Source organism: Giraffa tippelskirchi, chromosome 8 (genome assembly GCF_054371585.1).
Source record: "Giraffa tippelskirchi isolate mGirTip1 chromosome 8, T2T-mGirTip1v1.2.pri, whole genome shotgun sequence".
Classification (NCBI taxonomy): Eukaryota; Metazoa; Chordata; class Mammalia; order Artiodactyla; family Giraffidae; genus Giraffa; species Giraffa tippelskirchi.
Window position 1 is genome coordinate 95,125,524 of NC_137282.1, and position 26,208 is coordinate 95,151,731.

The following is a 26,208-nucleotide window of genomic DNA, read 5'->3' on the forward strand; positions in this document are numbered from 1 at the left end:
ACCCTTCAACCAATAACCATACTCTTAGCTCAATAAGCCATTTCATATTTACAAAGAACCACCCCTTCTAGAATTCATTTTACTTGTAGATAATAATGGAAACTTGCAATGTCTACAATGCATATTTCTGAATTGGTTGAAGGTTCTATTAGCATTTCTTTTGGAGGAAGAAATGATATGAAGTAAAGAAATTAAATTCATGTGATTAATATCTAAAACTCAATATGCTTTATATTTTTATTTTGAAGAAAAATGTGTATTAATAGACCCAACTATATTGAAATATGTTCTTAATCATATCCATTAACATTGTTTTTTTCCCTTGGACCACAAAAGAAATTATTCTTAGATTTAGAAAAAACAATTGGGGGAAACAAAATCACAAACAAGTATAGTTAGGCTATTTTTAAAAACAGGAATATTCAAGTGGGCAAATATTAAGTAAATTTCTCGTGCAAGGAATTCTGTGAGAGGATACAAGGAATACAAAATTGAATAAGGCACAGTACATAATTTCAGCAGAGAATAAACAGATGCAAAGAGCTATGAAATTTCAAAAGAGAACAAGAACTGGTGAGGCTCTACGTGGTGATATTCAAAAAGATGCTGGTTATCAGAGTCAGAATCTCAATAGAAGGCGTCTGGTATAGAGACAGAGATTTGGGAAGATAAAGTTTCCCTGAAGCCGAAGAAGCAAGAGAAACTGTGCAAGATGGCCATGAAATAAAAAGAACTGAAAAGTGAAGCATGAGACAATAGCAATATTAAAGGGATGAGCACAGCTAGAGGATGCACAGAGGCAGCAGACTTGGTTGGCCGGGAGGGAAGGTCAGGAGAAAGCAGTATCATTGAGGCCAATTCCAAAGAGAGCATTTCAGGAGGTGGTGACTGGTCCACAGTGTCCAATGGTTTTTCAACTGCCAAACTTAGTAAAAGTGGTTTCAGTGAGGAAGAAGGGATGGAAACCAGATCACAGAGGTTTTAACAAGGAATGATTAAAAAAGAAAAGCATGAATCTACCACGAATGCACACTATCCTTCTGAGAGTTTAAGTGAAGAGACTATATTACAGAAGGCCTCAGAAATATTTTAAATTAATACTAATATTTGCAGTCCCTCATATAAATCCATGAGATATATTACAAAGTCACTGTTGTTTAGTCACTATGTCCGACTTTTGTGATTCCAGGACCATAGTCTACTAGGCTTCTCTGTCCGTGGGATTTCCTAGGCAAGAATACTGGAGTGGGTTGTTATTTCCTTCTCCAGGGGATCTTCCTGACACAGAGCTCAAACCTGCGTCTCCTGCACTGTCAGGCGGATTCTTTACCACCAAGCTACCAGTGAAGCCCAGATATGCCAAAACCTAAGATTAAAAAAAGCTTGTTAGGTTTTGCATAGTTTCATTTTCACTAAATAACTAAACATGAATGCAGACCACCCCCTCCCCCACCAAGAAGGATGGAGAGGAAGACTAAATCACCAATTGTTCATTGACCCACTTAGGGCTGAAAATGATGAGCTAGTCCAGAGTCCTGCTCTGGAAAATTTGGAACTGGAACAAAGACTGACTCACAGCTGGCAAACAGCACTGGTCCATGCACAAGAAAGACTGGCTGCAGAAGAGGCTGAGACAAAGCAGGTCTCCAAAGAAAACTTAAGTGCCTAGTCTGACTGGAGACTGAGAAAAGGTGAAAGCAGCTTTGGTTCCCCACTACCAAAGGGCTGCACTGATCTTGCTATTTGGGGGTTGTTAAAGCACCTTGTATGCTTTCAACAAAAGTCAATTTTTCTTAAGCTAGTCATAAAAGGATCTGCTCCTTGCAATCAACAGAGCCTACCTAAAACAATTATAACCATTCCCCCTACTTTGAGAGCATGTAGGTAATTGATTGCCCTATATAAAGCTATAATGAACATTTCCAAAAACCAATCCTTATTTGCATTTCTAATTATTTCCTTAGAATATATTTTCATGTGAGATTATAGGCCAAAGGATATAAACATTAAAGTCCTTGATAAGCTATTCAGAAAAGTTATTTTAACCACCAATTTATTCTACCAGCCACAGTATACAAATGTGTAGATCAATGCAAAAATTTAAAGATATTTGATGCAATCTTTGACATTTACTGTAGATTTTAGGGCAAAAATGGAGGGTTCCATTTACTCTTTTACCTCTTCAAATCAAATACCCTTTGCCTTTTACCTGAAAGATTACATTTCTAAAACAATCCCTTTTCATTTGTCAAATGACTGCATTTGTCATATAATGTTTCTCTTAATACTTTAGTTTATAAAATTCATTTTCATTTCCTTTTTAAAAACAATTGAGGTACAATTTATATACCAAAAAATTCATCCACTCTAAATACATAATTCAATGATTTTGGTAAATGTATAGAGCTGTGCAACCATCAGCACAATTCAGTTTTAGAACATTTCCATTACCCAAAAAATTCCCATGAGCCCATCTGTATCCAACCCTTGTTCCCACCACCAACCCCAGGCAAACACTCACTCATCTGTTTCCTGTACCTACACAGATTTGTCTTTTCTGAACATTTCATAAAAATGGAATCATACAATATGTGGTATTTTGGTTGTGGTTTATATCATTTGTTGTTGTTACTGTTCAGTCGCTAAGTCATGGCTGACTCTTTGCAACCCCACGGATGGCAGCACGCCAAACTTCCCTGTCCTTCACTATCTCAAAGTTTGCTCAAACTCATGTCCATTCAGTTGGTGATGCCCTTCAACCATCTCATCCTCCGTTGCCCCTTTCTCATCCTGCCCTTGATCTTTACTTTTGAGGTTCATCCATGTTGTAACATGCATTTTGTTCCTTTTTATTGCCAAACAGTATAGTATTGTATGTATACATGACATTTGGTTTATCCAGTCACCAGTTAATGGATATTTGGGTTGTTTTCAGTTTTTGTCTATTATTACTAGTATCTCTGAAAACATTCATGTACACGTCTTTGTGTGGACACTATTTTCATTCAAATGAGTAGACTCCCAGGAGTGGAATGCCTGGGTCATGTGGTAAGTTTATGTCTAACTTTTTAAGAAACTGCCAAACTGCCATATCTTTTACATTTCTACAATCTGCTTCTTAATATGCCAAGGTGGCTAATCATATTAGCCCATTTAAGAATTAGATTCTATTCACAGTAAACTCATACTCGCCCACAACAGAGCCTTCCACCTTCTATAAGTGAATATTTGTAATGGTTCAAAGAGAGGTGGTGATATGTAACTCATTGTTTCCTCAAACTAAATACCACAAGAACACTTCTCCATCCTTTTACCAGAGACAGGAAAAGACAACATAAGATCATGGTCACACAACATCTTCTTCAACTTCCCCTTGCACAAATAATCAGGATCTTGAAACCATAATATAAATGCTAACAACTGTGTTAGAAAGGTTGGGGACAGAGTGTCCAGCAAAACTGAGAAACTATGGTTAAAAACTTTTTTACATGTGAAGGGAATTCTTCCCTTGAAAACTATACAAATGTCTCCAGAAATATTTTTAAGTTTCATCCATGGCATAGCATAGATCGGCATTTTGTTCCTTTTTATTGCAGAACAGTATTCCATTATGTATATATGAAACCTATCAGTTACCCAGGAGAGAGTGGCATGCAGCTCCAGAGTCATTAAGCAAATATCTGAGGGCGCCATTGCCTCAGAGCTAACAGCAGTAGGCACCAGCCTGAGAAATCCTGACACAAAGATGTTAGGCACCTCCAGATTTGCTGCAAAGTCTGGTACCACACCTCAGCAGCCTGGGAAGATGGAAATACTCTACTGGAGGCCTTTTGGCCTCAAACAGACCACAATAGACAATGACGATTTGTGAACTATATGACAGATCATATTCTTTTCCTAATGCATGAACAAGAAGGTAAAGATGTAGATAGAGACCAAAAACCAAAAGAATCCAAAGGTACAAGTGAAACAGTAGGATAATGGGTCTATGATTATCTTTGCCATCTGACTCTTCCCCTAAGCTAAGTAGGTATGTGAGGGGTGTGTGTGTATTTAGTCTACCTTCTCTATTAGGTCATTTGTTTATTTATCAATAGGGAAAATTCCAAGCAGAAAAAAAGTCAATTTCGAAAATGCAAGTTGTCAAAAGATACCAGAGGTTACCTAAAAAATAATCGTATTTAATATGACAGTAAAAAGAATATGCCAATGGCTTATTTTTTTCTCCTGCTTATATTTAAAAGAGTCCAAAATGCAGTACTTGGATGCAATCTCAAAAACGATAGAATGATCTCTGTTTGTTTCCAAGGCAAACCATTCAATATCACGGTAATCCAAGTCTATGCCCCGACCAGTGACGCCGAAGAAGCTGAAGTTGAACGGTTCTATGAAGACCTACAAGACCTTCTAGAACTAACACCCAAAAAAGATGTCCTTTTCATTATAGGGGACTGGAATGCAGAAGTAGGAAGTCAAGAAACACCTGGCGTAACAGGCAAGTTTGGCCTTGGAGTACAGAATGAAGCAGGGCAAAGGCTAATAGAGTTTTGCCACAAGAACGCACTGGTAATAGCAAACACCCTATTCCAACAACGTAAGAGAAGACTCTACACGTGGACATCACCAGATGGTCAACACCGAAATCAGATTGATTATATTCTTTGCAGCCAAAGATGGAGAAGCTCTATACAGTCAGCAAAAACAAGACCGGGAGCAGACCATGGCTCAGATCATGAACTGCTTATTGCCAAATTCAGACTTAAATTGAAGAAAGTAGGGAAAACCACTAGTCCATTCAGGTATGACCTAGATCAAATCCCTTATGAGTATACAGTGTAAGTGACAAATAGATTTAAGGGACTAGACCTGATAGACAGAGTGCCTGATGAACTATGGACAGAGGATCGTGACATTGTACAGGAGACAGGGATCAAGAAAATCCCCATGGAAAAGAAATGCAAAAAAGCAAAATGGCTGTCTGAAGAGGCCTTACAGATAGCTGGGAAGAGAAGAGAAGCGAAAAGCAAAGGAGAAAAGGAAAGATATTCCCATCTGAATGCAGAGTTCCAAAGAATAGCAAGGAGAGATAAGAAAGCCTTCCTCAGCAATCAGTGCAAAGAAATAGAGGAAAACAACAGATTGGGAAAGACTAGAGATCTCTTCAAGAAAATTAGAGATACGAAAGGAACATTTCATGCAAAGATAGGCTCGATAAAGGACAGAAATGGTATGGACCTAACAGAAACAGAAGATGAGGTGGCAAGAATACACAGAAGAACTGTACAAAAAAAGATCTTCACAACCCAGATAATCACGATGGTGTGACCACTCACCTAGAGCCAGACATCCTGGAATGTGAAGTCAAGTGGGCCTTAGAAAGCATCACTATGAACAAAGCTAGTGGAGGTGATGGAATTCCAGTTGAGCTATTTCAAATCCTCAAAGGTGATGCTGTGAAAGTGCTGCACTCGATATGCCAGCAAATTTGGAAAACTCAGCAGTGGCCACAGGACTGGAAGAGGTCAGTCTTTGTTCCAATCCCAAAGAAAGGCAATGCCAAAGAATGCTCAAACTACCGCACAATTGCACTCATCTCACATGCTAGTAAAGTAATGCTCAAAATTCTCCAAGCCAGGCTTCAGCAATATGTGAACCGTGAACTTCCAGATGTTCAAGCTGGTTTTAGAAAAGGCAGAGGAACCAGAGATCACATTGCCAATATCCGATGGATCATCGAAAAAGCAAGAGAGTTCCAGAAAAACATCTATTTCTGCTTTATTGACTATGCCAAAGCCTTTGACTGTGTGGATCATAATAAACTGTGGAAAATTCTGAAAGAGATGGGAATACCAGACCACCTGACCTGTCTCTTGAGAAATCTGTATGCAGGTCAGGAAGCAACAGTTAGAACTGGACATAGAACAACAGACTGGTTCCAAATAGGAAAAGGAGTACGTCAAGGCTGTATATTGTCACCCTGCTTATTTAACTTATATGCAGAGTACATCATGAGAAACGCTGAGCTGGAAGAAACACAAGCTGGAATCAAGATTGCCGGGAGAAATATCAATAACCTCAGATATGCGGATGACACCACCCTTATGGCAGAAAGTGAAGAAGAACTAAAGAGCCTCTTGATGAAGGTGAAAGAGGCGAGTGAAAAAGTTGGCTTAAAGCTCAATGTTCAGAAAACTAAGATCATGGCATCTGGTCCCATCACTTCATGGGAAATAGATGGGGAAACAGTGGAAACAGTGTCAGACTTAATTTTTTTGGGCTCCAGAATCACTGCTGATAGTGACTGCAGCCATGAAATTAAAAGACGCTTACTCCTTGGAAGGAAGGTTATGGCCAACCTAGATAGCATGTTTAAAAGCAGAGACATTACTTTGCCAACAAAAGTACGTCTAGTCAAGGCTATGGTTTTTCCAGTGGTCATGTATGGATGTGAGAGTTGGACGGTGAAGAAAGCTGAGCGCCGCAGAATTGATGCTTTTGAAGTGTGGTGTTGGAGAAGACTCTTGAGAGTCCCTTGGACTGCAAGGAGATCCAATCAATCCATCCTAAAAGAGATCAATCCTGGGTGTTCATTGGAAGATCTGATGTTGAAGCTGAAAGTCCAATACTTTGACCACCTCAAGCGAAGGGTTGATTCATTGGAAAAGACCTTAATGCTGGGTAGGATTAGGGGCGGGAGGAGAAGGGGATGACAGAGGATGAGATGGTTGGATGGCATAGCTGACTCGATGGACATGGGTATGGGTAGACTCCGGGAGTTGGTGATGGACAGAGAGGCCTGGCTTGCTGCAATTCATGGGGTCGCAAAGAGTCGGACACAACTGAGCGACTGAACTGAACTGATATTTAAAAGAATGAAATTGTGGTTACTATTCAAGAAAATCTGTGAAGTTACTCTGCTCCATTCATGCATGAATTGAAGTGCACTAGGGCACATGGGGGTATGTGATAAAATGCAGTTTAGGAAACAGAAGGAATGGACCAGAAACAAAAATAATTACTGAACTATACCAAACAAACAAGAGCCATAAAGGGAGAATTGAGATAAGTGTTAAAAGAAAGAAAATTTGGACTACTGCATTCCTTTATCACACAGCACAAACACATTTCTTTGGTGTAAACAATTAACAGCATTACTGTATATACACCATACACTCAAATCACATGTAGTGCTTTTATAAGTGTATTTCATTAATGTTAATCTTTACTAGAGGCAGGGTTTTTAAAACAGAAAAATAATTATTTTCAACCTGCTTAACAAATCATAAGTAAAATAAACTGAAGCCAAAACACTTTTTCTATTTGTAAATTCTATCACCATATCTTGGGTTTCCCAGGTGGCGCTAGTGGCAAAGACTCTGCCTGGCAATGCAGGAAATGCAGGAGACCTGGATTCAACTTCTGGGTGGGAAAGATTCCCTGGAGGAGGTCATGACAACCCACTCCAGTATTCCTGCATGGAGAATCCCACGCACAGAGGTGCCTGGCGGGCTACCGTCTACAGGGTCGCAAAGAGTCAGACATGACTGAAGCGACTTAGCACGCAAGCACACATCACCATATCTGAAAGGAAAAACTCTGAAACAGTTTAATATTAACTACATTTGACCACAATTCAATATATAGACCAAAAGGTTAAGGAACTCAATCCATAATCAAAGTCTTAAGAATGTAGGAAACTTAAGATGTAAAAATAACTGTTATTTTTGTCAACATTAAGGGACATTATAATTCAACTAGAGAAAATAAGATCGCAAAGAGATTTCTCTAATAAAGAAGCAATCATTCAATTCAATTATTTAACAATTAACTGAGTTCCTACTACTATGTTCAAGATATAGGCTTGAGTTGGGGAGGAACTTATAGGTAATGGTACAGGTCTTACTGTGGTCAAATGTGGATTTATTTTGAAAGTAGCATCAGCTGTGTTTGCTGATTGATGGGTTGAATATGAGTATAAGAAGTGAGGAGTCAACAATGATGAAGATATTCCATTTTGGAGACTAAAAGTTTAAAGCTGGATTAACTGAGATGAGGAGGACTAGAGATTGAAGGAGGGGAGCAAAGAATAAAGCCAAGAGTTCATAGTTGCATATGTCAAGTTTGAGGTGCCTATAGTAGAGATGTCAGGGAGGCAGCTGGATGTAAGGTCCGTTGGGGGAGAAGGTCCAGACTGAAGCCATAAGTTTAACACAGAGGTGCTATGAGAGCCATGACACCGAATGAGATTACCAAGGAACGAGTACAGAAGAGAAAAGAGGACCCAAGGACTGATACCCACATCACTCCAAAATTACAAGGTCAGGAAGAGAAGGAACTTGCAAAGCAAAATGAGAAAAAGCAGCCACTAAAGCAGAATTAAAACCAGGAGAGTATAGAAACTCCCAAGTAATCTATCCCAAAATGCCTCGAACTAATGAGTGTATATAGCAAGATCACAGGATATAAGGTCAACACACACTTATTAGAATAGTGAAAATAAAAAAACACTGACAGTAGTAGTATTGGTGAAGATGCAGAACACTATACACTGCTGGTAAGAATGCAAAATGGTACACCACTCCGGAAAACATTTTGGCAGTTTCTTATAAATTTAAACATACATTTATCCAAAAACCTAGAAATCCCGTTACTAGGTATCTACCTTGGAAAAACAAAAACTTGTGTTCACCCAAAAGCCTGCAGGCACATATTCATAGAGTTTTACCTGTAATAGTTAAAAACTGGAAATAACCAAAAGATGTTCCTTAACAGACAAGCAGATAAATAAACTGTGATACATCCATATATCAGAACACTACTCAACAGTTAAAAAAAAAATCCAACACACCACTGATGCATTCAACAACTTGGACATATCTCAAGGGTGTAACTCTAAGAGGGAAAAAAGCCAACTTAGGATAAATACTGAATGAATCCATTTATATAACATACTTGATAAAATTAGAGTGACGGAGAATAGGTGAATGGTTGCCAAGGGTTAGGGACTGGGGGGAGATGTGACTAGAGAGAGACAGCAGCAGGGAGTTTTTATGAGGTGATGAACAATTCTGAATCCTGACTGTAGCCACTGTTACACAAATCTATACAAGTGATAAATTTCATAGAACTATACACATACACAAAAAGGATGCATGTAAAAACTGGTGATATCTGAATATGGCCTGTATTTTGGTTATAGCAATGATAATTTAACCATAGTTATATAAGATGTTATCCTTGGGGGGAGCTGGGTGAAGGTTACATGGGAACTCTCTGAGCTATTTTTTCAACTTCTATATGAGTCTACAATTTTTTTCAAAATAAAACATTTCTAAATGTTTCGTAAATGGTGCTTATAGATCAAATAAGATTGAAGACCACTGGATTTATCAACTTGAAAATTGCTGGTGACTGACAGGAACTATTTGCATAAAGGTGGTGATAATAGAGTAGATGTTTAAAATTCAAATTATGGAGGGGTTTAATTAATTAGACATGGATATGACATGAGGTAAATAGCTGAGGCAAACAAAGGATAGGATCTTAGAGGTAGAAAAGTTATGGGAACTGAAAATTTCTTATTAAATTGGAGGGGGAAGATCAGTTTATTCTTGAAAAATTCCCAAGGAAGCTACTGACTATACCAAGTACAATAAACAACCACACATTTTCTAGAGTTGCTTTAGGTCCACAAAAAAAGCATATTAAAGCCCCAAATGAGTAGTAAAGATAGACAATGAGAAAAAGTCAGGGAAAGAAAGACAAGTAAAGCACTTCACTCTTGACCAAAGATAGATAATTTGCAGTGTCTTTCTCCAAAATACAATACCAAGGTGGCTACTATCCTGGGAGTTAAATCAATGAACTCTATTCTTAGAAACAAGGACAGACTTTGAGATAGGTTAGGACTTTGCATCAGTGAAACAAACTCTCTTCTCAAGGCTTTCTGATAAACCAAAAAGCACCCTTTTTATAGTTAGAGAAATATATATGAACAGATTACGTGACTTGCATAAGGTTACAATGAATTTCAGGAGTGCAGCTAAGAAACACGTTTCAAATTCAAATTTTCACTCAGAGTGTAAATCATGATTCAGAAATTCTTCTAGTGGTAAAGTCAACCTAGGCAGATAAGCTTCACTACATGCTTTGGTGGCTGCTACCACACTAACCAAAGTTTCCTATCACTCTTCTCTAATCTTGACCACCTAGACTCATTCATCAGTTCAGTTGCTCAGTTGTGTCCAACTCTGTGACCCCATGGACTGCAGAACGCCAGGCCTCCCTGTCTATCATCATCTCCTAGGGCCTACTCAAACTCATGTCCATGGATTCAGTGATGCCATCCAACTATCTCATCCTCTGTCATCCCCTTCTCCTCCTGCCTTCAATTTTTCCCAGCATCAGGGTCTTTTCCAATCAGTCAGTTCTTTCCATCAGGTGGCCAAAGGATTGGAGTTTCAGCTTCAGCATCAGTCCTTCCAATGAATATTTAGGACTAACTAATTTCCTTTAGGAATGACTGGCTGGATCTCTTTGCAGTCCAAGGGACTCTCAAGAGTCTTCTTCAACACCACAGTTCAAAAGCATCAATTTCCTTTGGCTCTCAGCTTTCTTTATAGTCCAACTTTCACATCCATACACGACTACTGGAAAAACCATACCTTTGACTAGACAGACATTTGTTGACAAAGTAATGTCTCTGCTTTTTAATATGCTGTCTAGGTTGGACATTGCTTTTCTTCCAAGGAGCAAGTGTCTTTTAATTTCATGGGTGCAGTCACCATCTGCAGTAATTTTGGAGCCCAAGAAAATAAAGTCTCTCACTGTTTCCATTGTTTCCCCATCTGTTTGCCATGAAATGATAGGACTGGATGCCATGATCTTAGTCTTCTGAATGTTGAGTTTTAAGCCAACTTTTTCACTCTCCTCTTTCACTTGCATCAAGAGGCTCTTTAGTTCTTCTTCACTTTCTGCCATAAGGGTGGTGTCATCTGCATATCTGAGGTTATTGATATTTCTCCCGGCAATCTTGATTCCAGCTTGTGCTTCCTCCAGCCCAGCGTTTCTCATGATGTACTCTGCATATAAGTTAAATAAGCAGGGTGACAAAATATAGCCTTGGCATACTCCCTTCCCGATTTGGAACCAGTCTGTTGTTCCATGTCCAGTTCTAACTGTTGCTTCTCGACCTGCATACAGATTTCTCAGGACGCAGGTCAGGTGGTCGAGTATTCCCAGCTCTTTAAGAATTTTCCACAGTATGTTCTGATCCACACAGTCAAAGGCTTTAGCATGGTCAATAAAGCAGAAGTAGATGTTTTTCTGGAACTCTCTTGCTTTTTCGATGATCCAACGGATATTGGCAATTTGATTTCTGGTTCCTCTGCCTTATCAAAATCCAGCTTGAACATCTGGAAGTTCACAGTTCACATACTGTTAAAGCCTGGCTTGGAGAACTTTGAACATTATTTTACTAGCATGTGAGATGAGTGCAATTGTGAGGTTGTTTGAGCATTCTTTGGCATTGCCTTTCTTTGGGGTTGGAATGAAAACTGACCTTTTCTAGTCCTGTGGCCACTGCTGAGTTTTCCAAATTTGTTGGCATATTGAGTGCAGCACTTTCATAGCATCATCTTTTAGGATTTGAAATAGCTCAACTGGAATTCCATCACCTCTACTAGCTTTGTTCATAGTGATGCTTTCTAATGCCCACTTGACTTCACATTCCAGGATGTCTGGCTCTGGGTGAGTGATCACACCATTGTGGTTATCTGGGTCATGCTGCTGCTGCTGCTGCTGCTAAGTCGCTTCAGTCATGTCCGACTCTGTGCGACCCCATAGACAGTAGCCCACCAGGCTCCCCTGTCCCTGGGATTCTCCAGGCAAGAACACTGGAGTGGGTTGAAATTTCCTTCTCCAATGCATGAAAGTGAAAAGTGAAAGTGAAGTCGCTTAGTCATGTCCGACTCTTAGCGACCCCATGGACTGCAGCCTACTAGGCTCCTCCGTCCAGGGGATTCTCCAGGCAAGAGTACTGAAGTGGGTTGCCATTTCCTTCTCCATCTGGGTCATGAATATCTTTTTAAATATAGTTCTGTGTATCCTTGCCACCTCTTCTTAATATCTTCTGCTTCTGTTAGGTCTATACCATTTCTGTCCTTTATTGTGCCCACCTTTGCATGAAATGTTCCCTTGGTATCTCTAATTTTCTTGAGGAGATCTCTAGTCTTCCCATTCTATTATCTTCCTCTATTTCTTTGCATTGATCACTGAGAAAGGCTTTCTTATCTCTCCTTGCTATTCTTTGGAACTCTGCATTCAAATGGGAATTTGACTCACTCATAACTTACAACAATAAAAAGAAAACCAAAAACAAAAGAATTGACTGGATTTACCTACTTTCATCAAAATAGACCCACACCACAATGAAGACAATGAGAGACTGTCAAAAAGAATGTAAATAGACTCGGTGGAGTTAAAATCCCAACTTGGCCTCTTAGTAACTATAAAAAAGAATTACCTAGCAACCTCAGAGAGTGGTTACGAGGAAAGAATCTACAACACAGTAGTACTTCAGACACAAAAGACACTCAATAAATGACAGAACAAACACAGCCTTCCATTACCATATATGCAAAAATTCTAAACCGATGAGTACTCAATTATAATCTTTTCTTAGAGAATAAGCAAAATTTTATAGTAAATAAAATGGGTACCTTCATAGTTGCTCCTTCCATCTCCCTGTCTGATGATTTCTTTCTGGGTCCCACAAAACAGTTACTCTCCACATTGAAAACAGGAAATCTGCTGCTAAATAATACCAGGGCATACTCCCCCAACTTACAGAGAAATTAATTTGACAGAAATTTCATTTTTTCTCTCAAACATTGCCAGCTTCTAAGAGGATGCTTTTAGGTATATCAGAAGACTAACACTCAAGTATAAGAACGTATCTGGTTGAAAACATGCTTATTCAACTAAATACATTATTGGTGCAACTGTGCTTCAAAAATATCACATATTTTATTGAGAAAATAAGAAAATCATTAGACCCCACACTTAATGTCCTGCCAGTGACCTCTGCTTATATTCCCTTAGATTTAATAAGATCCCAAACTAAATCACCTCTCATACCCGTCCAGCCCTCTAAGCCAAGACAGCCTTTGGAAAGTCTGATTAAAAAAGATTCCTTACTGCTGCTCACTGGAAGCTCAGATGGTAAAGAATCTGTGCACAATGCAGGTTCAACCTCTGGGTCAGGAAGATCCCCTGGAGAAGGGAATGGCAACTTACTCCAGTATTCTTGCCTGGAGAATTCCATGGACAGAGGAGCCTGGAGGGCTACAGTCCATGGGGTTGCAAAGAATTGGACACTACTGAGCAACTAAAAACATTCATTACAGCTACCTACCCTGATGTCAGAGAGGCAGCAACTGGGTACTGCCTTCTGAAAGTAGGTTACCTTAATCCCACACTTTGAACTGGTGTTGACCGTTCAGAGTCCAAAAACAGATATAAGAACACAAAAAATTTTCTTTCTGTGAATAAATAGCATTTCATTTCTTGTCATGTTAGAAACACAGGTTCATGATAAAACAGTAAATGGCCATTTTTAAAATGTTACCTCATTCTCACTCTAAATGTGGAAGTGTAAAGATAATTGGCAAAAATGGTGGACAGCTTTTTAAAATTCTTATTTAAAGATGGAGCCCACAATAATTTGGCTACAATAGAATATTAAGTTATTTTCCAGAAAGCCAGATAGGCAATATAAGCTCTTAGTAACTACAAGGGAACACCAAGATGTTCTTTACAGGATATTTTTGTTCACTCCACAATTACTGAATAAGGTAGTAAAAAAAAAATCACTGTACTGCACTGGACATGTTTATTTTTAATGGCTTACATCACTAACCCTGCACGCCAATCACAAATAAGTTTAGTTTCACATAAACAGTTCTAAGTCTACACTTTTAACCATAAGTCCTGCTTCTCAACAAAAACTAAATTTTAGGATTTTCAAATATTTGTTTAAAGTAACCAGATAACAGGACTAGGAAATAAATAATTTTAAATCAGCTTTCATTAAAAGGCCCGCAATCTCTTATTTTAAAACCCAAAGCCCTCAAAACCCTAGTTCTTTTACGACATTTTGGGATCAAAAGCTAACCTGAACTTATCTAATGGCAAAACTTAACCTGAACAAATGAATGCCCTGCTGTTGCTAAGTCCCTTCAGTCATGTCTGACTCTATGCGACCCCATAGATGGCAGCCCACCAGGCTCCCCCGTCTCTGGGATTCTCCAGGCAAGAACACTGGAGTGGGTTGCCATTTCCTTCTCCAAATGAATGCCCTAGGCTTTATTTACCCCATTTATTCTGACTAGTCTTACTTCACTATTTAAAAATTAACATCTTTAATACAAAGTACTGTCCTAGACCCTGCTGAGAGCATTATATAAGGTATGTGAATCATACAACCTTTCAAAAATTCAAAAAATTCTGACTGTAAGAGTTCTGGATAATGGATGGTGAACCTGTATTTAGATAAAATCTTCACTGTTAAAAGATGCTTATAAATTCAACTTATTATTTTTCAGAGAGCCAAAAAAAGTTAATGGATTATATAGGTCTATTACATAATAGAACTTGAAATGGTAATGGTCCTTTACAAAAAATGAACAAAATGATATCCCACACGTATTTTTTTTAATTATAAGGTTGTGACAAGATTTCAGTTGCCTGTTTACTTTTTTCATTATAAAAAGTGAAAACTTACACTGAATTTATAAGTACTATCATGTTTTCTAAATTTAAGTTTTCACTAAATATTGTCAAATACTTTCATAAAATGAGTTAACAGATGAAACATATGAAGCAAGGCCCTGAAATTTTACTTTTTATATCTTATCAAGTAATCTTATTCCAAGCAACAATATATCAATTATTCACTATGAAGATAATTGCTTGTAGCAATCATTACTAATATTATTTAGACAAAGAGCACTGACGTTTCACCAAACACTGTGAGCAAATTTTTTTCTTTTCAAAATTTTTAAGATTAATATACATTATTTCTTAAAGTAATTTTAGGTTTATTTTAAAAACTGAGCCGAAAGTAAAAGATATAGTCCCTCTCCACAACTACCACCCTTAATGTCCTCTACTACAAACAATTTTTATTGGTATGGTATATTTGTTATAAATGATGAACCAATATTGATACATAAACTAAACTGTACAGTTTACAATTAAAGGTTGTTCTTTGTATTGTACAGTCCTGTAGGTTATAACAAATACGTAATGTAATGCATCCATTATTACAATATACGGAATAGTTTCCCTTCCCTAAAAATCCTCTGTACTCCAACTGTTCATTCTTCCTCTGTCCTCCCACCAACTCCTAGTAACCACTGATCTTACTATCTCCATAGTCTTGCCTTTTCCAGAAAGTCATATGGTTGTTATCACAAACTAGATAGCCTTTTCAGATTGGCTTCTTTCATTTAGCAATATGTATTTAAGGTTCTTCCATGTCTTTTTATGGCTGGATAGCTGATTTCTTTTTAGCACTGAGTAATATTCCATTGTATGGAGGTACCAGAGTTTATCCATTCACCTATTAAAGGACATCTCAGTTGCTTTCAGGCTTTGGCAATTATGAATAAAGCCGCTATAGACATCACGTGCTGGCTTTTATGCAGACATAAGTTTTCAACTCATTTGGGTAAATATGCAGGAGCTTGACTGCTATAGTAAGACTATGTTTAATTTTGTAAAAAACTGCGAAATTGTCTTTCAACGTGGCTTTACATTCCCCTAGTAATGACTGAGAACTGCTGCTCCACATCCTCACAGCATTTGGTGTTGTCACTGTTTTGGATTTTAGCCATTATAATAAATGTGCAGAGGAAACTCACCGTTGTTTTAATTTACAATTCCTTAATGAAATAGGATACAGGGCACCTTTTATATGCTTCTTGGCCATTTCTATATCTTTTGCATTAAGGTGTCTACTCAGATCTTTTCCCCACATTTTGACTGGATTGTTTGTTTCTGTTGTGCTTTAAGAGTTCCATTATCAGATATGTGTTTTAAAAACATTTTCCCCCAGTGTATAGCTTTATACAGAGCAGAATTTTTAAATTTTAATCAAGTACAACTTATTATTTCTCTCATGGACTATACTTTTAGCATTGTCATCTAAAAACTCACTGACAAATCCAAGCTGCAAATTCATTTTTAATTACAAAAAATTTTCAAGAAAATGCCATCAGTTCAACCAATTCATTAGGACCTAAAAAGGTAGAGTATATAACATCCCCAGCCAGAGTTTCATTTAAAATAGTATTTATGAAAGAGGAAAATAAATGTATGAAATATTAACACAAATGCCTTTACTTTTACCTAAAGTATGACAGATGACATGCCCAAAATAAGTCATACTGAATACTCCACTTTCAAACTCGCTGGTCCACAACAGAAAAACACAGACATTATCAGACTAGTATTTTCATGTACTCAAGAGATGAACTTTTTTTTTTTTAAAAAGAAACATTTGGCCTATGCTATAAAAAAGAATTAATGAAAAAGATAAATTTGACTTTTTCATATGTTTTAACATAACTGTATGTTAATCTCATTGCATCCATCAAAAATATATTTGGTCATTTTGCCAGTTCAATATTTAACAAATTTAAAAATTATGTCAATTCTGCTTCAAAAAGTAGTAGTAGTAGAGGTGTAACTCTGACTGCAAGTTTAGATGCTCTGTAAGAAGACTTAATTCCTAGTGGGAGGCAAAATGAACATTTTCATTTCAATTATCTTCTTATCACATATAATTCACTAGAAAGAGATTTTAGGGCTTCTCAAAAATCACAATTCCCATCCAGGAGTAATATTTAACCCATTCAAATCCTGCATATTTGTCAAGATACATGAAGCAGAAAAGTCAGAAGATAATGTCCACTAATTTAATAGAGCTATACTCAGTGAAGCAGTTCTTAGATCACTTAACCTTAGCAAAGGTATTCCATAACATTCCCAGAAACTATCTTTAAAAAGAAAATTTCATGAGCAGATATTTCCCCCTATGAATCCTTTTAAAAACCATAGCATTTGGGAATGCAGTGGAATTCAGTAAGCTTGGCTAATGTGAAACCAACTGAGCTTTAGTTTTCATTATTGGCAGTGTATACTCAATATTTATATAACTTCTCTTTCTTTTAGGTTCATCCAATATATTAAATTTTATCAAAATATTTTTAAGTGTTCTGTAAAATGGATATACAACAAATACTTAATATGCCAAATCTACACATTATCTCTTCCAAAGGTAGTATAAAAAGTTGTTTTAAACAAAGAAAATGTGATTATAACAAATTACTTGGGGATGCATCTTATACTACTTCATTTTGTGACAATTACATACAGAAAGAGTGCTGGAATACATGAACTGATTAAAGCAGTGCTTTTCATAACAATGTAGGAAAAAATACAGCTCCACATTGGAATAAATAAACAAGGAAATAAAACTTTTTTCCAACCTAAGAAATTAAGCTCCTTAACACTGTATTTCTTTCACTCTAATAGGCATTCCCCCATATTTTAAGATACCTCTAATCAGGATTATATATTCAGTATATAATGTCCCATTCTTTTCCTGAACAGCTATTTTAATGAGGCATCTGATGCTAAGAGATGACTTGAAGACACACTGTATTTCCAAAAAGTTAATCTGAATTTTCATGGTAGTAATTATTATTAAACATAATTGACAATCTTATTCCATTTCCCATTTAATGGAATTAAATATTTCTATCTGTATTTATTAAACCCCCATTCCATACCAAACAATGTGCCTGGCACTAAGGATACAAATAGAGCAAAACAGACCATTCCTACCCTAGCAAAGCTTACTGCCTTGTGCTGACTGGGAGTAAACTGGGAAAAGGCAGCACAGCACTTACGTCAACATGGAAACAAAGGAGCTGAACTCTTCAAGTGTGGGCAATAGGCCCTTTTGATACCAGCATTTTGGACTAGTACAGGAAAGGTAGCACAAGAGACTTGCCATGCCATAAAACCCAACAAACACCACTGTCCTCCTACAGCACAGGGCACTTATGGTCACTTTTGCCATATATAGAGTTTTAAAGAAAGAAAGACAGAAAGTGAAGATTAGTTGTGTCTGACTCCCTGCAACCCCATAGCCCACCAGGCTCCTCCGTCCATGGAATTTTCCAGGCAAGAGTACTGGAGTGGCTTGTTGCCATTTCCTTCTCCAGGGGATCTTCCTGACCCAGGGATCAAACCTGGGTCTCCCACATTGCAGGCAGACGTTTTACCGTCTGAGCCACCAAGGAAGCCCCTATACAACACTTTACTTATATATTATTTTTATAGCTTATTAAAAAAACACATATTAACCCATCTATTCTTTCTTCTTCATAGCAATTTTTTATTACCATCTAAGTAGCTACTCAAAAAAGTAAAAATTGGACCTAATCTACCTCCTTTGGGACAGTCACCTAAAGAAATAAGATTTTTCAAACTATATGCCAAAAACAAAGAACTTGAGAAAAATTCATATATCCATAGTAAATGATCTCCTTCATCTTCCCCAAAACTGCCAAATCTCAAATTGTACAGATATGGGATTATAAAATAATTCAATCCCAAAACTTGCCCTGTATTGTCTTTTCCCTCTAATAAAGAGAGTAAAGTGATTTTTAAAAAGTAATCTGAAAGCAATTAGAATACCAAAAATAGAGGAAAATACTTCTTCGAAAATAGGGGGTGGGGGAGCCAGTCTGTTCTACTGTGGAAAAACAAGGCTTCAGAGTCTGCTAAGACAATAAAAAATTTTAAGTCAACTACCTGGGGAAGGCAAGTGACAAGAGACAGTGATCAAAAGAGAAGTATGGCATGATCTCTGCTGGACGGTTCAAGACACTCAAGGAGGTAAACCTTGACTTTGCTTCTTCTCATCTAATTCCAGTTCACACAGAGAGACATAGGAAAAGGTACAGAAATCAGAGCCAAGGATAAAGAAAGTAAGCACAATACCTCAAGTGCCAATCTTAAGCTAGTCTGTGAAATTTAACCTAGAAGGAAGGTTTCCAGTTGTCTAACGTAATGAAACCCAATATTAACTTACAAACTGATGAACTTTCTAAAAGATAGTACAACTTTAAAAAAAGTGACATGGTTTTGATATAATCTGAGGACTTGCTTTTGCACATGTATTAACATTCTTTCCGATGAGCTGTTTTCTCAAATTTAACAAATAAATCTCTCTCCTTTTTTATGGGCTCAATTTCCATTTAATATGATAAAACAAGCTTAATCTTAGTTTCAGCTCGGCCATAAAATAGCTTACTGGGCTTGAGCAAGTATCTGGGTCTAAGTTTCTTCACTTGTATACCGAAAAGGGTTGATTCAAATGACTTAAAGGAATTCTTCATTCTAAAATAATCATTCTATAATTCCTTATGATGGCATCAAGTTGTTTGGGGCAATATCTCTCTTTAACTGGAGAAACACTGCCCTGGACTGAAGCAGTGGGTATATTCTTCAAGCAATCACTCACCACATCAACACCAGTGAAGACAATACTATGGATTTACCCCCACCCCAATTTGATCACTTCATACAGTCTCCAGCACAACAAACCCATCACTACCTACTCATTAATTTACTTACAGAGGAAATGGGTAAACCAAGTCCCACTGTGCTGAGGACAGTGGCTGTGATGGTACCGTCATGGTACGGATACTGGATGCTGTTGTCTTTACAGAAAAAGCCTCTCTGAAATGGATCTATTTGGCCCAAATTTAGAACAGCCATAGGCATGGAAGCTGTTAGGGAAGGGAAAAAAAGATACACGTGGTTAAATTCAATTCACTTCATTAGGAAGTAAAGTCCCCTGAATGGGATGCAAATTTTAACTATATTTTGCTGCTTCTGTAAAAGGATCACTATTCCATTATATCAAAGACTCAGGAAGGAGGCAACCATGCAGCATTAGCTTGTCCATGTCAGCCTCACCTTTATCAAGTTTAAATTCTCTTATTTTCGTTGACCTCTGATTTTAGGGACAATCAATAAAAGAAACCCCCAGGGAAGAGAGAAAAGATACAAAATTTTGTTTCATATTAAAATTTAAATTAACAGGGTTAGAAAAAAATAGAAACAGTAAGGACAGAAACAAGCCCTTTATTTTCCAAAAACAAATTTAAAATGGTTTTTATTAGCCCTGGCAGGACTCCAAAATCACTTTAACAAGTTATAGAGGAATAATGTTCATTTGAAATTTTTCACCCAAATAAAATGAAAGACCAAAGAGAAGTTAAATAAAATTAGTAGCTTCTTAGTATGTTTAAATTTATCACACTTTTAGGCTTTGTTTTACACAATTTAAACATTTAAGCATCTATTTACTATATCCTTGATACTAGGCTATGCCATAATAGAGGAGACAATAGTGTAAAACAGGCACTCAGTTCAAGAACCTAAATTGTACATGTGGAAACAGAATGCATACTCAGGAAATATTTTGAAACTAATAACTACTACTAAGACAGATTTTTGAGGGATGATGAAATTGTTTTATATCTTGATTGTGATGGTAATTCCACACCCTAAACAATTTGTCAAAACTCATAGAACTGTACCCGAAAAATTAAACTTTACTGTATGTAAATTTTAAAAGGAATACCTTAAAAAAAAATAAGACTAATTTCTAAAATGGTATAAAAGGCCCTATAGGAATTCAGAGGTCAACGTGAACTGGAGTAGTCAGAAGAGACGATTAAAGAACAGGCAACTAAGTTGAACTTAAAACAGCACGTAAATCACAGGCAACAGGAAGGGACTCAAGGAGAGCGCTTAGTGGTAGAGGGATGCAAGGGCTGACATCACACCAACAAGGGCACAGAGAACCAGAAAGATGTTTTCAAGGTACATAATATTTTATAGCAAATGTATACTGCGTGCTCACACATGCCAGGCACTAGGCTCTAAAGATTAACTTGATCCTACTCAACCCTGAGAAGTAGATAATTTCACTTCCCCCTTTTTTCACATAAAATTATTATGAGGCTTTAAGAAGTGGGGGAACTTGCTGGAACTAGTAAGTATCAGAACCAAGATTACAGCACAGGCTGTCTGTTCCTAGAGTCACTGTATATATAGTGCCTCCCATGGAGGCCAGTGATTGGCTAAATTAACAGAATTCTGACAAGGAAGATGATTTGACTGAAGGGGAACTATCCTTTGAAAATGTTTGTTCAATATAAAATATATGCTGTGTTCATAATAAAATCTCAATGCTAATGAAACAAAATCTTTGTTTATGCAGATTATTCATAATTCTGCAACTGTGTGGTTTTTCACGGGAGGAAGACAGCTTGAGATTTGGGGGTTTAAAAAAAGAATCATGTTTTTAAAATACTGGCCTAAAAAAGGATTTGTCCTGTAGGAAATAAAATATCACTGTCCTCTTTTGTACAGGGTTAGTAACAGGGTAAAATTAAGGTTTTTAAAAATTAACTTAAAAAATTAGAAAAGGGAGCATTAATACAGCTTTGAAATAATCTACTAATTAAATGATAAGCAGTGTGTTGAGAGTGAAAATAGAAAAAGGATGCATGAAAGAGTATTTTGAATATCGAAATGACTTGAGTTGAGGACTCACCACAATTGTTGAGGCAGACCTGAAGATGATACTTCAGGCTTCAGAAGTAAGGAGAATGACGGTCCCATTGACAAAAATGTGAAGTTGGGATGGGGAGCTGGTTTATGATGAAAGAAAATTAGTTGAGTACTGAAAATACTGCCTTTGAGGTGATCTGACACTTGAAGTGCTCAGCCTCATCTAGCCCTTAAGGCTCTGATCAACTGAACCATCTGCTGTCGACTGAACATACTATGTTTTCAAAACTTTAGGTACCTACATATATGTTCAACCTTCTGGTGGGGATACCTGTCCTCTCGTTTCCCTTTCAAGTCCAAGCCAGGCACTCCCTACTTATCTGTCCCATGGCACCTTGGACACACATACATTACATAGTATCCAGGTTCGATGCATGATATGGGGCGCTCAGGGCTGGTGCGCAGGGATGACCCGGAGGGATGGGATGGGGAGGGAGGTGGGAGGGGGGTTCTGGAGGGGGAAAACATGTACACCTATGGTGGATTCATGTCAATGTATGGCAAAACAAATACAATATTGTCAAGTTAAAAAACAGATAAATAAACTAATTTAAAAAATAAATAAATAAAAAAATAAAAAATTCCTTTTTGCATTCTGTCAACAACTTGAGGGCAAAGACTATATCACTCTTGTATCCTCTGACGAGGCATACAGATGGATTTTAATAAAAATCTACTGAATGGCTAAAGGAACATAATATAGAATGAAGATCAGAAGTAGAGAGAGATTTGCAAATTGTTAGCATTAGAGGTGGTAATTTAAGCCATGAGAATGAAACAGCTCTCAGAAAACCTAAAGTCAAGACTAACAGCGATTAAAAAAAAAAAAATCAGGTAGAGACTAATATTCATAGTGAAATCATGAAAAGAGACTGCAGGAGAGAGAGGAAGAAAAGATGATTATATGGTCTAGCGGGCAGGGGCTGTTGTCTGTCTCATTCAGAATAATATATTGGCCATTCTTTAAGCACAAGAATGAAAAGAGAAGTCAGACAATGTTGTTATACAAAAGCCAATGAATGTAGCTTAGAGTATGAAGTCTGCTGCTGCTGCTGCTGCTGCTAAGTCACTTCAGTCGTGTCCAACTCTGTGCGACCCCATAGATGGCAGCCCATCAGGCTCCCCCGTCCCTGGGACTCTCCAGGCAAGAACACTGCAGTGGGTTGCCATTTCCTTCTCCAATGCAGGAAAGTGAAAAGTGAAAGCAAAGTCACTCAGTTGTGTCTAACTCTTAGCGACCCCATGGACCGCAGCCTACCAGGCTCCTCCGTCCATGGGACTCTCCAGGCAAGACTACTGGAGTGGGTTGCCATTGCCCTCTCTGGTATCAAGTCTGCTACCACTACTGCTAAGTCACCTCAGTCGTGTCCGACTCTGTGCGACCCCATAGATGGCAGCCCAGCAGGCTCCGCCATCCCTGGGATTCTCCAGGCAAGAACACTGGAGTGGGTTGCCATTTCCTTCTCCAATGCATGAAAGTGAAAAGTGAAAGTGAAGTTGCTCAGTCGTGTCAGACTCTTAGCGACCCCAAGGACTGCAGCCTACCAGGCTCCTCCGTCCATGGGATTTTCCAGGCAAGAGTACTAGAGTGGGGTGCCATTGCCTTCTCCGGGTATCAAGTCTATATCTAGGTAAATGTAGGATTTCAAAGCTAAGACATTGAGGATGAGAACTGAGTAAAGACAATGAGGTCTGAGGAAAAAGATCACCATATTTAACTCTGTGAGAGTATCTTACACCACCCCCATCAACACAACAATATCGTTATGAAGAAAATTCAATAATGAGCTTCAATATTGGGTTGTCATTGTCTAAGTATGAATCTCTTTCAAGTTTAAATATATCACAATAATTTCCTCTACTGTTCATACAATTTATATATATAAACGCACATATGCATGCACACTCCAACGGACTGAAGTGTGTCTGCCCCCCGCCAAATTCTTATGTGGAAGTTCTAACCCCGAATTTTACCATAATTGGAGATAAGACTTTAAGGAGGTAATTTAGTTAAATGAGGTCATAAAGGTAGGGTCCTAATCCAGTAAGATTGGTGACCTTATAAAAAAAAGGAAGAGAGAGATCTCTTTCCACATGCACACATCTAAAGAAAGGCTGTGTGAGGATACAAGAAAGTGGCTGTCTGCAAGTCAGGAAGAGAGAGCCCTGACCATGATTGCACCCTGATCTCAGGATCCCAGCCTTTAGAACTCTGAGAAGAAAAATCTCTGTTGTTAAGCCACTGAGTTTTTGGCATTTTGTTATGGCAGCCCAAGCAGACTAAGACATACACATACACACAGAAGGATAGCCATCCCCCTAGAGTACTCTATTCTAAAAGGCAATGAAATATTTCTATCTACATAGAAATTAATTTCAATGGTAATATTTTAGGGTAGTAATAGAGTTCTCTATCAAAGTTAGTGTTATAGGGAGATTCTTTTCAAAATAAACTCTTTCAGAGGACACATACTCCTTCCTTAATATATAAAGGCTATAGAAACAATTTTTGACCCTAATCATAACTCTAGAATATTTTTTTCTTAATTAAAATTCTCTTCTTAAGAGAAGTCACTTTTTAAAAGCTCAATCCTGCTAATAAACACATTTGTTAGCTACTGCATGTCTTCTGTTAGTGCATCTCTTCAAAGCTATATTGAGGAAAACACATAAATGAATACCTACATTCTCCTCCAATTAAGTAATAACTGAAATATCTCCCAATTTATATACAGTACATATTTTTTTAAAGACAAGTTGTTACAAAAAATCCAATGGAATAAATCAAAAATGAATTTTAAAGAGAATTAAAGTTTATTTCTAATATGTTGAAACAAAGGTAAAGAAAAACAAGTTCTAAGTTTACTGTTTGAAAAGAATGAAATATAAATCTAGATGTTATTAAAGTGACTATACTGACTTCACTACCATGCAGCTCAGTTCAGTTCAGTCGCTCAGTCGTGTCCGACTCCTTGTGACCCCATGAATCGCAGCACGCCAGGCCTCCTTGTCCATCACCAACTCACGGAGCCTACCCAAACCCATGTCCATCGAGTCAGTGATGCCATCCAGCCATCTCATCCTCTGTTGTCCCCTTCTCCTCCTGCCCTTAATCCTTTCTAGCATTAGGGTCTTTTCCAATGAGTCAACTCTTCACATGAGGTGGCCAAAGTATTGGAGTTTCGGCTTCAACATCAGATCTTCCAATGAACACCCAGGACTGATCTCCTTTAGGATGGACTGGTTGGATCTTCTTGGAGTCCAAGGGACTCTCAAGAGTCTTCTCCAACACCACAGTTCAAAAGCATCAGTTCTTCAGCACTCAGCTTTCTTCACCGTCCAACTCTCACATCCATACACGACTACTGGAAAAACCATAGCTTTGACAAGACGGACCTTTGTTGGCAGAGTAACGTCTCTGCTTTTCAATATGCTGTCTAAGTTGGTCATAACCTTCCTTCCAAGGAGTAAGCGTCTTTTAATTTCATGGCTGCAATCACCATCAGCAGTGATTTTGGAGCCCCCAAAAAATAAAGTCTGACACTGTTTTCACTGTTTCCCCATCTATTTCCCATGAAGTGATGGCACCAGATGCCATGATCTTAGTTTTCTGAATGTTGAGCTTTAAGCCAACTTTTTCACTCGCCTCTTTCACCTTCATCAAGAGGCTCTTTAGTTCTTCTTCGCTTTCTGCCATAAGGGTCGCGTCATCTGCATATCTGAGGTTATTGATATTTCTCCCAGCAATCTTGATTCCAGCTTGTGTTTCTTCCAGCCCAGCATATCTCATGATGTACTCTGCATAGAAGTTAAATAAGCAGGGTGACAATATACAGCCTTGACGTACTCCTTTTCCTATTTGGAACCAGTCTGTTGTTCCATGTATAGTTCTAACTGTTGCTTCCTGACCTGCATACAGGTTTCTCAAGAGACAGGTCAGATGGTCTGGTATTCCCATCTCTTTAAGAATTTTCCAGTTTATTGTGATCCACACAGTCAAAGGCTTTGGCATAGTCAATAAAGCAGAAATAGATGTTTTTCTGGAAGTCTCTTGCTTTTTCGATGATCCAGCGGATGTTGGCAACTTGATCTCTGGTTCCTCTGCCTTTTCTAAAACCAGCTTGAACATGTGGAAGTTCACGGTTCACGTATTGTTGAAGCCTGGCTTGGAGAATTTTGAGCATTACTTTACTAGTGTGTGAGACGAGTGTAATTGTGTGGTAGTTTGAGCATTCTTTGGCATTGCCTTTCTTTGGGATTGGAATGAAAACTGACCTTTTCCAGTCCTGTGGCCGCTGCTGAGTTTACCAGATTTGCTGGCATATTGAGTGCAGCACTTTCACTGCATAATCTTTCAGTACCATTACCTTCACCTATTTTCTCAGTTTTGGACATCTAAATAAATTATGCTATACCACAGGGACATTCAAGTGTCCATCCTCTTGAAGATCTCACTTCATTCACTCCGACATTTCAATTCCTATTACA

At 37.9% G+C, this 26,208-nt stretch overlaps 1 protein-coding gene across 3 annotated transcripts in view; it reads right to left on the reverse strand.

Annotated features, from left to right (window-relative positions):
• PLPP1 (phospholipid phosphatase 1) overlaps nt 1–26,208 on the reverse strand; it is a 103,930-nt gene that overhangs the window by 47,303 nt on the left and 30,419 nt on the right. The window contains exon 2 of one of the 3 annotated variants that reach the window (XM_081517793.1): nt 19,711–19,865. The exons of the other annotated variants lie outside the window; for them this stretch is intronic. Within the exon in view, the coding sequence (XP_081373919.1) occupies nt 19,711–19,865 (155 nt within the window). The remainder of the gene's footprint in view (nt 1–19,710; nt 19,866–26,208) is intronic. 3 annotated transcript variants of the gene reach the window in all.